Raw genomic sequence first — 15280 nt, 5'->3', positions numbered from 1 at the left:
AGCCTGGCAGTCCACAGGGTTGCAGAGTTGGACGTGACTTGGTGACAACCACCATATACTCTATTAGTTTCCTAGAGGTGCTTAACAGAATACAACTAACTAGGTGGCTTAAAACAACAGAAATTTAGCGGTATTAGCAGTAGGAAAATGGCCAGTATGGGAATGTGGACAAACGGAACTCAGGGATACCAGAGAGGGTGAAAGACCGATAACTAATCTGGGACAAGAAAATTCCAGTCACTTGAGAATCATTTTGTAACAGAGCAGGGCTAGTTTATCGATGTCACCATGGCTTGAAAGAAACCTACTTCTACATTCTGAATCATCACACTCTGATAACATATTCACATAAAAACCTCTGGATTGGTGACAGCTTTGCCGTTTAGAGAGCAGAACACTAGAAAACAGGTAGGAACACTTTCTGTCAATGAAAAATAAGTGCATCCTTTGTTAATCAGTGAGATGGTGTCCTGGTTTAGGCAAAGGGAGCCTTCCATTCTGACCCGGGTTATTAGGGGTCAATTTCCCTCTCTTTGAACAACTCAATATTGACCTGAATGTCAAAAATTAAAGCTCTCAAAAATGACCACCAATGACTAATACGACAGTTCGGGGACCTTTCCAGTTTAGCATGTTATCGCTTCCTACCGCCCAAACCACAACAGAGTAAAATGCATTGATGTAGAGCAAAAAGGGCATCAAGGAACACTAGAAACATCTTCAAAAGATTTATTTTCTATTTTTCAAAGGAATAATAGTAACAAAAAATCAAGAGATCTTATTAAAAGTATTTATTCTTAGTATAGGGAACATAATTTTAAGACTGCATATTACTTGTTTTTCAAAGAATATTAAATATCCAAGACTTTGAAAGTAGAATCAGAAGGGAGAAAAGGACCCCCCCTCCAAAAAAAAAAAAAACCCCAAAAAAGGTGAGGGGGTGGGGATGAAAAGAATTCAGAAACAATTTGGTTCCATTTTAGTTAAAGTGGATTTTAAAATAAGAGAGTAAGCCCATGAAGTTTCTTTGGGAGGAGAACAAAACTTCCATCTTCTTGCAGAGCTTAAGGCAGTAAAAGGAATCTGAGAAACATCCGGTTCAATCATGAAGAAGTCTGCCTGCTTTCCTGGTTTTACATTGAGTTTCAATGCGGAAAGACAACAAATGTGGGTGATAAAACTGCGTTAGACACTCCATGATAGCTCTGGGCGGGCGAGGGCAGTCTCTTGTTTTGAAGAATACAGATGGAGCCAAACGTCTTAGGAGAAATTTTGGTCAATACACGGTCTACGCTCTGGAAGAAGTCACTCTGCTCCTTCCACTGCTGTTGTGGAAATAGGTTTCACGTAGTACGGACCTTCACTCAGATAAGTTCTGAGCCTCAAATAATTCGGGTTCCCAAAGATTTCTGCAATTGTCTTGGAATTGGCAAGTGCTTTCACCAGTTCATACTTAGCATCCTTTGAAGCTTTGTCATGCTCCACGGACCGATCCATCACATATTCTACGAAACCTGGACTGTTGAACATAAGTTTCTGAGCCCAGGGTTGGTTTGCAATGGCCTGAAATGGAAGGGGGAAAAGAACACAATTCCGCTGAGCCTTAAGAAGTTAGGTGTGTTAATGGAATGGCACAAACCTTAGAAAAAAATTTGGCAACACAAACTTTAAAAATGTTACTTTTTCCCTAAGTAAATTCCTCCTAAAACTCTAACTTAAGAAAATACTCTAAATATTTTTTAAAGTTCTGGATACAAAGATGCTCATTACAGTGTGAAAGGTACACTATAAATCCCCTGTAGTGGGAAGATGGGTTAGTGAATTAGGGGATACAGCAATAAAAAATTAGAAATAAAGTATATATTAAGAATAATGTTTATAAAGATGGGTAAATCTGTTATATGAAAAAAGTAGATCCAAATTACACACATGGCATAATTACAACGATGGAAAGATTAACGACTAGAGAAGAAAAGACTACCATAAAGAAGCCTGTTCACGTGCACAAGAGTGTATTTTTGAGAATGTTCGTTGTAGCATCATTTGTGATGGATGCTATCTAAATCTTCATTTACTGGAGAATGACACATTGCGGCTACACAATGAAATGCTGATAACTTTCCAACCGCCTCTTTTAGTACAGACAAATCTTAAAAACATGCTAAAGAGAAAAAGCAAATTGCAGATGATATGAAGAGCATGATACCATTTGTAAAGCTCAAGAATATTTGAAATACTGTATTTTAAGGATATATGCATAAGCAGTAAAAGTATGAAGTCACACATGCGCTTGTAAACCCTGAACTCACGGCAGTACAGACACTGAGAAAGCGAGGAAGGGGAAGTGAGTCAGGCCGAGGTAGCAAGGTAAGACCGTGCCTGAACGTTTTCCCCAGTACACAGACAGACACTAAGACCAATGCTGACACCAGCACCAAAACAGGTGTGCTGTGTGCTTGAAACCTGCTACTTCTCAATCTCTTCCAAATTTAAAAGTAATGAATAAGCAACTTTTATAATCAAAAATGTTTTTTAAAACCTCACTACTATATTTTAACAAGGAACAATTAAGCTTACAGCCTGTCTCTTCCCTTCAAAATGTGCTCTGCAGCCCATCGGCATCGGCATCACCTGGGAACTTGTTAGAAACTGAGGCTCTCAGGCTGTATCCCAGAACCGCCGACTGAGACTCTGCATCGCGACAACCTTACAGTGCGAGAAACATCCACCTATTTAACAATATTTGAGGATGGGGGGGGGTTTGAAATAAAAACAGCTGCCCCAACCAGTAAATCAAAAATTGTTTATGGCTGAGTAAGTGAATGTAAGGTAGAAGAGTAGGAAAAAATAAAGCAATATAGAGACTGGGCTTCCCAGGTGGCTCAGTGGTAAAGAATCAGCCCGTCAATGGAGGAGATGTGGGTTAGATCCCTGGGTGGGGAAGATACCTGGAGAAAGAAATGGCAACCCACTCCAGGATTCTAGCCTGGAGAACCCCATGGACAGAGGAGCCTGGCGAGTTACAATCCATGGGGTCACAAAACAGCCAAGCGCGACTTAGCGACTAAAACAAGAATACCAGTGCGAGAGCCAAAATGCCCATCACAGTGGCTGCTAACAAGAGTGAAACAGTCTAAAAACCGCATTCTTGAAGTTGGCAGGTATTCTGTGTCCTTCAGGACGCAGACTGTATCACATCCTGGAGGAAGCCTTCCCTGTCTGGCCACCCCCTCTCCTGTTCCTTCCCTCTCCAGTCCAAGCATGCTACCTGAGATCCCATTGTTAAGATTACTAAAGGGCATATTACTACATTTCCACCAGCCCAGGGAACCACAGTAAGTGCTGAAGCTACAAAGTTAAATCAGATATGGTTCCTATTTTTCAATAAACTCTGTTAACAGGTCAACAAATAAACATTTTCAACAAGTGTAATAAATAGAACACAGAGGCAAAACCCTCACCACATCTGTAACTATACAATTAACTATATAATTATATTTACTGCCTGGGTCCCTCCATAGACAGGGAGCTGCACGAAAGGAAGGTCTTTGTCTATTTTGTTCACTGTTACATCCCCAGAACCTAACACAGAAGCTCAATAAATATTTGCTGAATAAATTAGGAAATGCAAAGTAGGAAAGTCAGCATTGCTGAAGTCAACCTTATGAGTTTGGGCAAGGCTTGCTGAAAAGATATCTGAGCTAGCCCTTGGAAGAATAAATAGAAGTTGACAAGCAGAGTCAGGGAAGAGTGCTGCCTGCAGAGAATACAAGAGGGTCCAGAGATACGACCGGAGCAGTCCTGTTATCACTAGAGCATCCAGGACCAAAAGGGAACGGCAGGAAATTAGGCTGCGGGAAGACCAGCGCTAGGACAGTAAGGGCTTGCTTGATGGCAGGTAAGGACTCTGGAGTTAACTGTGATCCCTGAGTACCCCAAACATTTGCCACGGCATCTAATAGCTTTCACCGAAACAATCTGTTCACACATTTGTCTCCCTCATTAGTCTACACTAATAGCAGAGGGCAGAAACTTACGGGCTCACTGTAAGCACTCAAGTGTTGGAGGGGCAGAGTCCCAGAAGGGCCTGTGGAAAAGAAGAGGCTGCCTACCGTGAACACTTTTAAGGCGGCACAGTGTAGCTCAGGAAAGGGTTGGTTACTGATGCCACGGAAGAGCTCCAGTGGGTCCCGAGACAAAGAAGAAAACCAGGACTCCGCCATCCTCAGGAGGTCGTCAGTCTGCTGCTCAGGCTACACGAGACAAGAGGAAAATCTCAAGGCACTAGGAAGCGAGGAAACCTGGGTTCTGATCACACCCTGCCATTAACCAGCTGGGTGGTCTCTGCCAAGTGTGGAGCACTCTTCCCCAAGCACAGCCCTGACTTCCCCCAGATTTGTTTTGGCTTGCTTTTTCGTTTTGTTTCGATGGGGTTGATTAAGCAATCTCTAGGGTCCTCTCCAGCTCTGATACTCTATGATTCCACTTTAACTTAGAAAAATGTCACTAGTCATATAAAGAAGGATATCTTCTTTCACTAAGAGTGAGAAAGATGGCATTTATTTGGTCAAAATTTAGAGTAAGTTAACTAGTATTATACAGATTTATTCTCCCCCAAATATCCCATTGTCCTTTGTTAACTTCCCAAACTGCTTACTGGTAAATAAAAAAGAGATGACAATGCATCCAAACATCTGATTTTGAGCTCTGTTGTGGCATTCTTTGCTTGATATCCTATTTTCATGAGCAAGCGTTCAAAGCGAGTTCCTTTGAAGAAAAACAAGATACTTTTTATTGTGGTAAAATACACGTCACATAAAATTTATCATTTATCCATTTTTAAAAGGATCCATTTACACCGTTGTGCAACCACTGCCCATCCACCTCGAGAACATTATCACCACCTCAAACTGCACTCACTGAATAGCAACTTCCCTTTCCCCTGCCCCATGTCCCCTGGTAACCACTACTCCACCCTGTCTCTGTGAATCTGACTCGTCCAGGTACGCTGTGTAAGTGGAATCATACAGAATCTGTCTTTTTGTGTTGGCTTATTCCACTGAGCACTGTATCTTCAAGGTTCCCCCATGTTGTAGCATGCGTCAGAATTACACTCCTTTAAAAGACTGAATGATATTCCTCCGAATGTATATACACCACATTTTGTATGTCCATTCATTCATCATGACTTGTTTCTACCCTTTGCGGTTACTGTGAATGATGCGATGAGTGAACGCAGGTGTGTCCATGTAGCCCCTGCTCTCGATATACCTGGAAGCGGCACTGCTGGACCATATGGTGATTATGTGTTTAATTTTCGAGGAACCACCATAGTGTTTCCACAGCAGCTGCACCATTTTATATTCCCACCAGATGTGCACAAGCATTCCCATTTTTCACATCTTTAGTATTTTGTTTAAAAAACACCACCACCACAACAGCCATCCTAATGGGTGTCATGTCAACAATGAGATTTCATACGCAATACAACTTCTAGAAGTTAAAGTGTAGAGATCTGGGATCAATGGACCTGGATTTGAGTAGCAGCTGCCCCACAATCTGAATGATCTTAAAAAATGTTCTTAACTTCTCTGAGTTTCAGCTACTTTATCTGTAAGATGAGAGTGACACTAGTGTGTTCTTTGCACTACTGTAAGAGGGTTATATGTTATAGGTACGAGCACTTGGAAAAGGACATATGACATGGATACTAGCTATGAAACACAACAGCACATACATTAGTAATTTTTAACATCTATTTCACAAGGGTTTTAACAGTGTTGTGCATTTTTTTTGGTGTGCAGAATTCACAGTACTTGCAAGATATACATGGTTGTGCCATAAAAGTATCACTCTTGGCATAAAATCTTATAACATATTTTTGTTTACCTTCCTTGACATATAAATATTAAACAAAGGTGTCTTTTCATTAAATACGAATAACCCTGAGAAATATTAACACTTGTTATGCTGTTTTTATATATGAGGAAAATGAAGCCGAGAGCAGTGAAGTGAATACAAGAAGCTGAAAAAGCTACATCAGTGTTAGAACTGGGACAAAAAGCCAGGTCTTTCTGACTCCAGACTACAGTCTCTGTACCATGAATACTATTTAAGAAGATGTAGAAGGGAAACAGTGTTTGATCCAGTCAAGTTAAAAAAAAAATTCAGTAATTATTATGAGACTTTTTAGCGGTTAGTCACAGGTCATGCTAAGAAGACTGTCCTATAAAACCAGCTTCTACAATGAAGTTAAGCATAGCAGCAAATTCATTCTTATTTTTAAAAAACGAGAGAGAGAGAGTGAGCCTTAAGGAAAACCAAAACAAGTCATACCAACCTGTTTTCTGTAAAACTTGTTTTCCTTCAACATTGGATCCCAGAATTCCAATTGTGTCCACGGCTACACCAATCATGGTGGGGTCTTGACTTTCTGTCATTTCGAAGACCTTTTCCACAAAGATAGGATAACGCTCACAGATCTGTTGAGGACTATCCATTATGGCCAGGTTTCCAAAGAACTTCACAAACCCTGAAGATATTTAGAAGAGTGTATTTTAATAGAGAAAGAAGACAACACAAATTGTGGGCCCCACATTTTCACGGGACAGTAATAACCTTCAGGCCAGAAAGGGGAGAAAGGTTATGGTGCTGTGCTGCCCAGAAACCAGAGAGGCCACAAGAAGGTACTGAAGGATCTGTGCCGTCCTGAGGGAACAGAGACCCCAGGGTGTCAGCTGATCTGAGTCTGAACACTGAAGCACTGTCATCAGCAAAAAGGAGAAGAGAACGAGGACCCGTGGAATCAGAGGAAGGCAAGTCTGGAGTCATTTTCAGGAAGAAAATTTTAAACAGAGACGTTCATCAATGAAATGAGCAAGGCTCTCTAAAATAAACCTTCAGTTTCTGAAAGTGCTCAAGAAAAAGTAACCGACCATGTCCTAGAACAGAATGACTAGAGCAAGTCCATATTAAAGATTCCAGCTCGGGCTTTGACAACTCTGTGAGACATGCTGTGAATGTCATTCTGGTAGTTTTATCTATGACTCTTTTGACTGAGGGTCAAGGGAAACACCGTAATGCTCTAAATAGCAACATTGCTTGAAAATCAGAATCAACAGCACGTGGCTCCCAGAGCAAGATTCCACTTCATTAAGGGCCTACGGGCATCATCTTGAGGAAACTGGCTCTAAAGAAAACAACTCTTGGCCTCCCCTGTCAAAGAGTAATTCTGAATCAAAACACACACTGTCAACTCCACAAGTATTTCTTACCTGGCAAATAGAAGCTAGAGAAAGGATCTGCATCTGCTCCAACGATTATGTTAGAAATCTGATCAATGACTCCTTCTTGAGCAAGGTACTGTCGTCCATGATGAGTACAGGCCAGCGATGTCACCATTTCTATACAGGTGGCTCTGAAACGCCAAGGTTTTGCATATGACGGACAGTTTATAAACTGTTTTTATACAGGTTATTTTATTTAATTCTTCCCACCAAATGTGAAAGGTCAATGATCCTGGATCTCCTTTTCAGATGAGGACAGAAGGATGAGAAAATTGTAACTTGTCCAGAATCACAATCGTACTGTTTTTCCGAGACAGTTATGACTCAAACCGTGGTCTTCTAATACGAGGCCCACGGCTGCTCCTTGTTTCCATTATAACACAACCCTCCTCAAAGAGTTTCTAAACCTATGTTTTATCTTGTAATGTCAAACATGACTATTTTTTTTTAACACAATTACTTCTACCACATATTTAAAAAATAATTCTTTGGTATCATTTAAAGCCTAACCATGAAAAAATTTCCTCATGTAACTAAAACAAGTATTTTTATAGTTGATCCTAAGATATATTAACTATTTGCAAGTTTTTTTCCTATGTCACTGACTCTGATACTAAGTTAAAGAAATTTAACAAAATAATTTCCTTATTATGAAAGCTCTGAAACAACCTAACTCCAATGTTTTGAGATAGCATTAACTGAGGACTGGTTTATACATGTGAGTTTAACAAATTCAGTCACAGTTAAAGAACAGAAGACAATCAAAAAATCATTTAAGAAAAGGAAAACAAAGTCCTGTGGACACAAAGGTAACTATAGTGCTCTTATAGCAGCAAAATATTTGAAGCAAACCAAGTGTTTAGGAGTGAGGAGGTGTTGGTAAACTGTGGAATATCCAAGGAAACACTTGGCAGATATCAAAGGGGACTCAGGGAGGAGTAGGGAGCTGGGAATAGAGACTGGAATTAACATTTCCCAATATAGAGCCTATATCAGCCATTGTACTGGTCTCTATGGTTAATTCACTTAATCCTCATTTTCAGAGTTGTCATTCACATTTAATGCTGTAAATGACAACATTTACAGAGTTGTCATCAAGCTCAGTTCAGTTCAGTTGCTCAGTCGTGCCCAACTCTTTGCGACCCCATGGACTGTAGCACGCCAGGCCTCCCCAGCCATCACCAACTCCTGGAGTCTACCCAAACTCATGTCGGTGATCCCATCCAACCATCTCATCCTCTGGCGTCCCCTTCTCCTCCTGCCCTCAATCTTTCCCAGCATAAGAGTCTTTTCAAATGAGTCAGCTCTTCACATCAGGTGGCCAAACTATTGGAGTTTCAGCTTCAATATCAGTCCTTCTGATGAACACCCAGGACTGATCTCCTTTAGGATGGACTGGTTGGATCTCCTTGCAGTCCAAGGGACTCTCAAGAGCATTCTCCAACACCACAGTTCAAAAGCATCAATTCTTCAGCACTCAGCTTTCTTTATAGTCCAACTCTCACATCCATACATGACCACTGGAAAAACCATAGCTTTGACTAGACAGACCTTTGCTGACAAAGTAACATCTCTGCTTTTTAATATGCTGTCTAGGTTGGTCATAACTTTCCTTCCAAGGAGTAAGTGTCTTTTAATTTCACTGCAGTCACCATCTGCAGTGATTTTGGAGCCCAAACAAATAGCCACTGTTTCTGCTGTTTCCCCATGTTTTTGCCATGAAGTGATGGGACCAGATGCCATGATCTTCATTTTCTGAATGTTGAGTTTTAAGCCAACTTTTTCACTCTCCTCTTTCACTTTCATCAAGAGGCTCTTTAGTTCTTCTTCACTTTCTGCCATGAGGGTGGTGTCATCTGCATATCTGAGGTTATTGATATTTCTCCCAGCAATCTTGATTCCAGCTTATGCTTCCTCCAGCCCAGCGTTTCTCATGATGTAGTCTGCATAGAAGTTAAATAAGCAGGGTGACAATATACAGCCTTGACATACTCCTTTTCCTATTTGGAACCAGTCTGTTGTTCCATGTCCAGTTCTAACTGCTGCTTCCTGACCTGCATACAGGTTTCTCAAAAGGCAGGTCAGGTGGTCTGGTATTCCCATCCCTTTCAGAACTTTTCACAGTTTACTGTGATCCACACAGTCAAAGGCTCTGGCACAGTCAATAAAGCAGAAATAGATGTTTTTCTGGAACTCTCTTGCTTTTTCGATGATCCAGTAGATGTTGGCAATTTGATCTCTGGTTCCTCTGCGTTTTTTGAAACCAGCTTGAACATCTGGAAGTTCACAGTTCATGTATTGCTGAAGCCAGGCTTGGAAAATTTGGGGCATTACTTTGCTAGCATCTGAGATGAGTGCAATTGTGTGGTAGTTTGAGCATTCTTTGGCATTGCCTTTCTTTGGGATTGGAATGAAAAGTGACCTTTTTCAGTCCCGTGGCCCCTGCTGAGTTTTCCAAATTTGCTGGCATACATGTTGTTGTCATCAAGGAGATGAGGAAAACTCAGGTGCAGAAAGGTTACAATAATCTAAAGTCAAACAGCTACTAAGTAGTAGAGATGCATGCAAACCAAGGCTCTCACTCATTTTCAAGAGGCCAAGTTTTATTCTGTCATGCTGTAGTGCTACTACTTAACAACATCAAAACATATGCACGTCGGGAATTCTCTGTTAGTCCAGCAGTTAAGAGTCAGCACTTTCACAGCCTAGGGCCTGGTTTCAATCCCTGGTCAGGGAACTAACATTCCATAAGCTGCACAGCATGGCCAAAAGAAACAAGCAAAGAAACAAAAATCAATATGTATATGCAATGGGATTCCCTGGTGGCTCAGACAGTAAAGAATCTACCTGCAACGCAAAAAATCTGGGTTTGATCCCTGGGTCAGGAAGATCCCTGGAGAAAGATGTGGCTACCCACTCCAATATTTTTGTCTGGAGAATTCAATGGACAGAGCAGCCTAGCGGGCTACAGTCCATGGGGTTACCAAGAATCAGACACAACTGAGTGACTCTCACTTTACTTTCCTTGGTGGCTCAGTGGTTAAGAATTCACTCATCAATGTAGGGAACTCAGGTTCAACCCCTGAGTCAGGAAGATCCCCTGGAGAAGGAAATGGCAACCCACTCCAGTGTTCTTACCTGGGAAATTCCATGGACAGAGGAGCCTGGAAGGCTATAGCCCATGGGGTCACAAAAGAGTCGGACACAGCTTAGTGATTAAACAACCATATATGCGCACGTGTGTACACACACACACACACACACACACACACACCCCATGTGCATGCTAACATGTTAAGCAATACAAAACGACAGTTACCATGTGGTTGGCACCTTCTAAAGCGCACACAGGCCTAAGGACAGGGAACAGTTATTCAAAAGGAGCTAAACTGTCATGAAGGGCTTTACTAAGTTCCAGTATGTTGTGATCACGTAAGGTGAGTCGTGTTCTAAATGCCCCTTCTTCAGGACATACATCGGTCCGGAGATTGCAACCTGAGCATAGGATCCAGGCAGGGGAGGTCATGCTAGCCCTTGGGTTGTCTCCTGGCTCTCCAGAAGACATTCTGCTTTAAGAACTTTCTCCATCAACGTACCTGACCAGCACATCCTCACCAGTCAGTTCTCGGAGGAGCTGGGTTACCAACCCACTGGTGGTACAGTAGTTCAAAGATTCTGGTGACACAGAAGAAATCTCCACAATTAGCTGAGAGAAAAAATAGAAAAAGCAGAAAGGTGAAAAGAGCACCAAACTTGTTTGTTAGATGGCATTTTAAGTTAAATGCAGGGCTAGGAAGTATATTATATACTGGTACAAATTACATATGTACTTAATATAACTGAATTTTTAAAAATCCGTAATTTGTCTCCACAAGTAGGACAACTTTGTTGAACTCATAAGAAACTACTCTGGCACAGAAACACTCCATATACCTGGGCATATCTTGACTTTTTCAAAAAGAAACCATTAATTGGGACAAAAGCCCCTGTCGGCAACAACAAACAGACTGTAAAAATCACTCCTTCATCCATGTACTCCATGTGTCAGCAGTTCAGTTACTCATTCCACAAGTGTGTTCTGAGTGCTTGCCCAGAGGCCTGGGGCACCAAGGATATTAGGCAGAGGAATGGCAGAATCGGATTCCGCCTTTAGAAGGTCATTCTGACTGCGCGCGGCAATAGACGAGCAGAGCCAAAGCAAGCTGGCAGACCCATCTGGGGGAAAGCCCAGCACTCCAGGTGAGAGGCACTGGTGGCTTAAGGCCAGGGCTGCGGCAGCTGCACCAAGGAAGAGAAGCGCGTGAGTCTGACTAAAGCCGACGCCGTGTGATGACTGAATGGATGGACGTGGTGGGAGGAGATGGCCTCAGAGAATGAGCTGGAGGTCCAATATCCAGCTGTGTGGGCTGTGAGCCAGGGTCCCTTTGTTGCTGCTGTGTCCCTTTAGGGGTATTTTTTAATGGAGAGAATCAGGGGTTTGTTTTGAACATGAGCACGGCCTAGCTTGCCTTCACAAACCCCAACAATTGAAAGTTCAATAGAGGTTAAGGACTCAGGACACCAAGAAATAGCTATACAAACAAGGAAAACTAAGACTCTTACATGTTAAGACATGCAACATAATTCCCCCTTCAGACTGTTCTGAAGAGGGAATTAGGCTATAGAAGGTTCATTTTTAATACACAGTCTACTAACTGAATGGTCTTGGGTAAACGACTCCATTAATAGTGAGAATAATGATAATGAAGTATAGGATTTACTGTGAGAACTGAAGACAGTATAGATGAGAGGATTCAGCACACTGCTCAGTACAGAGCTGCTTCTTACTAGCACTACTATGCTAATTTTTTCAAAGTGTAATCTCAATGGTATCTCCTCTATTATATCAGTAGTATTTAGCGAAAGGGAAAGACGCTCAGTCGAGCCCGACTCTTTGTGACTCATGGACTATACAGTCCATGGAATTCTCCAGGCCAGAATATTGGAGTGGGTAGCCTTTCCCTTCTCGAGGGGATCTTCCCAACCCAGGGACAGAACCCAGGTCTCCAACACTGCAGGCGATATAAACATTTTTTATATGACTGTCTCACACATCAGGCTGGCAGTTCATCTCTACACTGTTAGCGACTAGTATAGGGCCCAACATAGACTATACACTCAATAAATACATGTCAAATGAGCCATCTTGCCTTTTTATGTAAGCCTTACTGCATTCTGAATTACAGGCACCAGAGAGTATGCTTTTAGTCTTACCTCATAGACTCTATACCGAACAATGTCATTTGTTTTCATGACACTTTTCAAATCATCCAGCAGATTACTTTCAAATAAAGCCTCCAGTCCAGCTTGGGTCAGTGATATTTTTGACAGGGATTTAATGGCCTTAGAAGGAAAGAAAATATGTTAAGTAGTCAAAATGCCAAACTGTATTTTCTACTTCCTAAGACTGAAGTGAAAATTAGTGTATGGAATGCACCTTATCCAAAAAGCATTCACTACATTTTACGTATACTTACTTATAATTGGAAAAGATATACTGTATTTTCAATAGAAAATAGAAAGTTTCTTATCAAGCAACCCAACTTATATAAGCTCTATGATGGATAATTTAGACATGTGTATTCTAGAAAATAAAAGGGGTTTACTAGCTTTTTTTTTTTACAACCGTTTATTTATTTGATCCGATCGATATGAGGTTGCAAATTCAATTATACAAATCATTAATTCTAAACCTTCACCTCTCAATCCAGAAGGCCGTTCTGTTTTTTAGGACATCGTCACTGCATGTTTAGGCGATGGTTGTAGCTGACTCACCGTTTTAGCTACAGACAGATTCTCTCCACCAATACAATAAACAATTTGTTTCAGTAATTCAGCATTATTTAGAATCTCAGTAACAGCATCAGAATTTTCAACAATCCTTCCAACCTGAAAGGAAAAAAACAATCAGAAATACTCTTCCAAGGCAGGGCAACATGGAAACACATGACAGTCAAATTTCCTTAGTGTAGTTATTTTAGGAGTTACTGACTATAGCCATGAGTCATTAAAAATTCCAAATGACTCAGATTCATTAAAGTCAAACACACAGATGGCATAGTCACGTCTTTGAAAGAAAAAAACAAAGCAGGCGAGTTAAAGTTTGAGACACCTCAGTGAGCGAACACAGCACAAATCCACGTTCTGTCGGCTTTCAGTGGTTAACTGCAAGAGCAGATTAACTTCTTTGGGCCTAACTTTTTGTCTGTCAAATAGGAATGCAATACTTAGCTGCAGGATCATAATAAAGATTAAATGAAACTTAAATAGGTAAAGCCAGAGTGTCTGCAAGGAAATGGTTAATGGGTAACTTGATACCTTCCCCTTTTCCTGAATAAATACTTTAGAGGAGAAAAGAAAAAACAGCAACTGAACATCTCTTGGAAAACTAACTGCTCAGCTTCTGTCCCTTCATGATAATCCTCAGCAGCAGCTCTTTACCCAAACAGTAGCATTTTGGTTACCAGGCTGGTAAGAGTTACTGTCAATTTGTTGGAATTGTGACCTTTATAATAGTACTTCATTCGTGCCACTATAATAAGACTTACCATGGCAATCTTTTTTTTTTAGACTTGGGGCTCCTTGGAGGAAAGAAACAGGCTTTATTTAACAACTTTTGTATCAGGCATTTTACCATATACTAACATCATATGGTAAAATGTCTGACAAAAGCAACTCCGTATTTGATGAAGAACTGATTCAGCTGGTACTTATTGGAACTTCTTACTTCAGCTTGCATTCCCCAGTTATACTTAGCTACACACACTAGACTGGATAATTCTTACAGACAGAGAGAGCATGCATCTTCTTCACCTCTCTCTCTCTCTAGCACCCAGCACAGAGCCTGGCCCAGGGCAGATGGTCACTAAACGCTGATTCCATTACGTGCTAGTAAAATATTCATACCTGGGACAGAGTGAGGATTTTTACAGACTCATTAGGGTGAGTCAGTCCCCTCTGCAGGTCAACCCTGAGGTTCCGGGCCACATGAACTGGCTCCAAAGCTTGCAGCAATCTCTCCAGGATGGATACACACAAAGTAGTCTGTTCCCTAGAGGAGACACCATAGATCCCATCAATTCCTGTCCCACCAGGTAGGAAGAGACAACCTAATCCTAAAGGAAATCAGTCCTGAACATTCACTGGAAGGACTGATGCTGAAGCTCCAATCCTGTGGCCACCTGATGTGAAGACCTGACGCTGGAAAACACCCTGACGCTGGGAAAGCTTGCAGGAGGAGAAGGGGACGACAGAGGATGAGATGGTTGGAGGGCATCACCAACTCAACAGACACGAGTCTGAGCAAGCTCCGGGAGTTGGTCATGGACAGGGAGGCCTGGTGTGCTGCAGTCCATGGGGTCACAGAGTCGAACACAACTAAGCAATTGAGCTGAAGTGAACAACCTTAATATCTGACACCAAGCTTAATAAGGCTCTCCTCCGCACAGAGATTTCCCTTTGAAAGACCACTTCTACTAATTCATTCAACATTTACTAAGTATCTGTTATGTCCCATGTCTGTGCTGCTGCTGCTGCTAAGTCGCATCAGTTGTGTCCGACTCTGTGCGACTCCATAGACGGAAGCCCACCAGGCTCCTCTATCCATGGGATTTCTAGGGAGATATATATATAGAGAGATATATATATATACTCTCTAAGGATAAGATATATTCTCTGATCTCAAGGAGCTCATTTAATGGAAGACACAGAAAAATAGGCAACTATAATCCAGGTAGATAAAGGCTACAGGTTAGGGCTGAAAGCTGAAGGAGCTCAGAAAAGAAGATGGGGTTCAGGGAAGGCCTCCCAGAGGGTAACACCTAAACGATGCTTTGAGAAAACATGGGAGTTAGCTAAGAGAAGTGTTCCAGGCAAAGGGGGTATGAGCACAAAGGGATATACAAAGGAATGAGACAGTGTTGTGCATTCAAGGAACCCCAGGGCACTTGGGATGA

General features: G+C 41.6%; 1 protein-coding gene across 2 annotated transcripts in view; it reads right to left on the bottom strand.

Moving 5' to 3' along the window:
• Positions 1-713: 713 nt before the first annotated feature.
• Positions 714-15280, bottom strand: part of PSMD5 (proteasome 26S subunit, non-ATPase 5) — a 21491-nt gene continuing 6924 nt past the window's right edge. For both annotated transcript variants that reach the window (XM_069573822.1, XM_069573823.1), the window contains exons 2-10: positions 14232-14376; positions 13101-13214; positions 12540-12668; positions 10883-10992; positions 7275-7417; positions 6341-6532; positions 4658-4767; positions 4113-4253; positions 714-1563 (exon numbers count right to left, since the gene is read on the bottom strand). In XM_069573822.1, coding sequence (XP_069429923.1) covers positions 1306-1563; positions 4113-4253; positions 4658-4767; positions 6341-6532; positions 7275-7417; positions 10883-10992; positions 12540-12668; positions 13101-13214; positions 14232-14376 — 1342 coding nt within the window. In that variant the 3' untranslated portion in view covers positions 714-1305. The remainder of the gene's footprint in view (positions 1564-4112; positions 4254-4657; positions 4768-6340; positions 6533-7274; positions 7418-10882; positions 10993-12539; positions 12669-13100; positions 13215-14231; positions 14377-15280) is intronic.

This window comes from Ovis canadensis, chromosome 2 (genome assembly GCF_042477335.2).
Source record: "Ovis canadensis isolate MfBH-ARS-UI-01 breed Bighorn chromosome 2, ARS-UI_OviCan_v2, whole genome shotgun sequence".
NCBI lineage: Eukaryota > Metazoa > Chordata > Mammalia > Artiodactyla > Bovidae > Ovis > Ovis canadensis.
The sequence above is the reverse complement of the archived record's forward strand: the minus strand, read 5'-3'. Positions and strand labels throughout refer to the sequence as shown.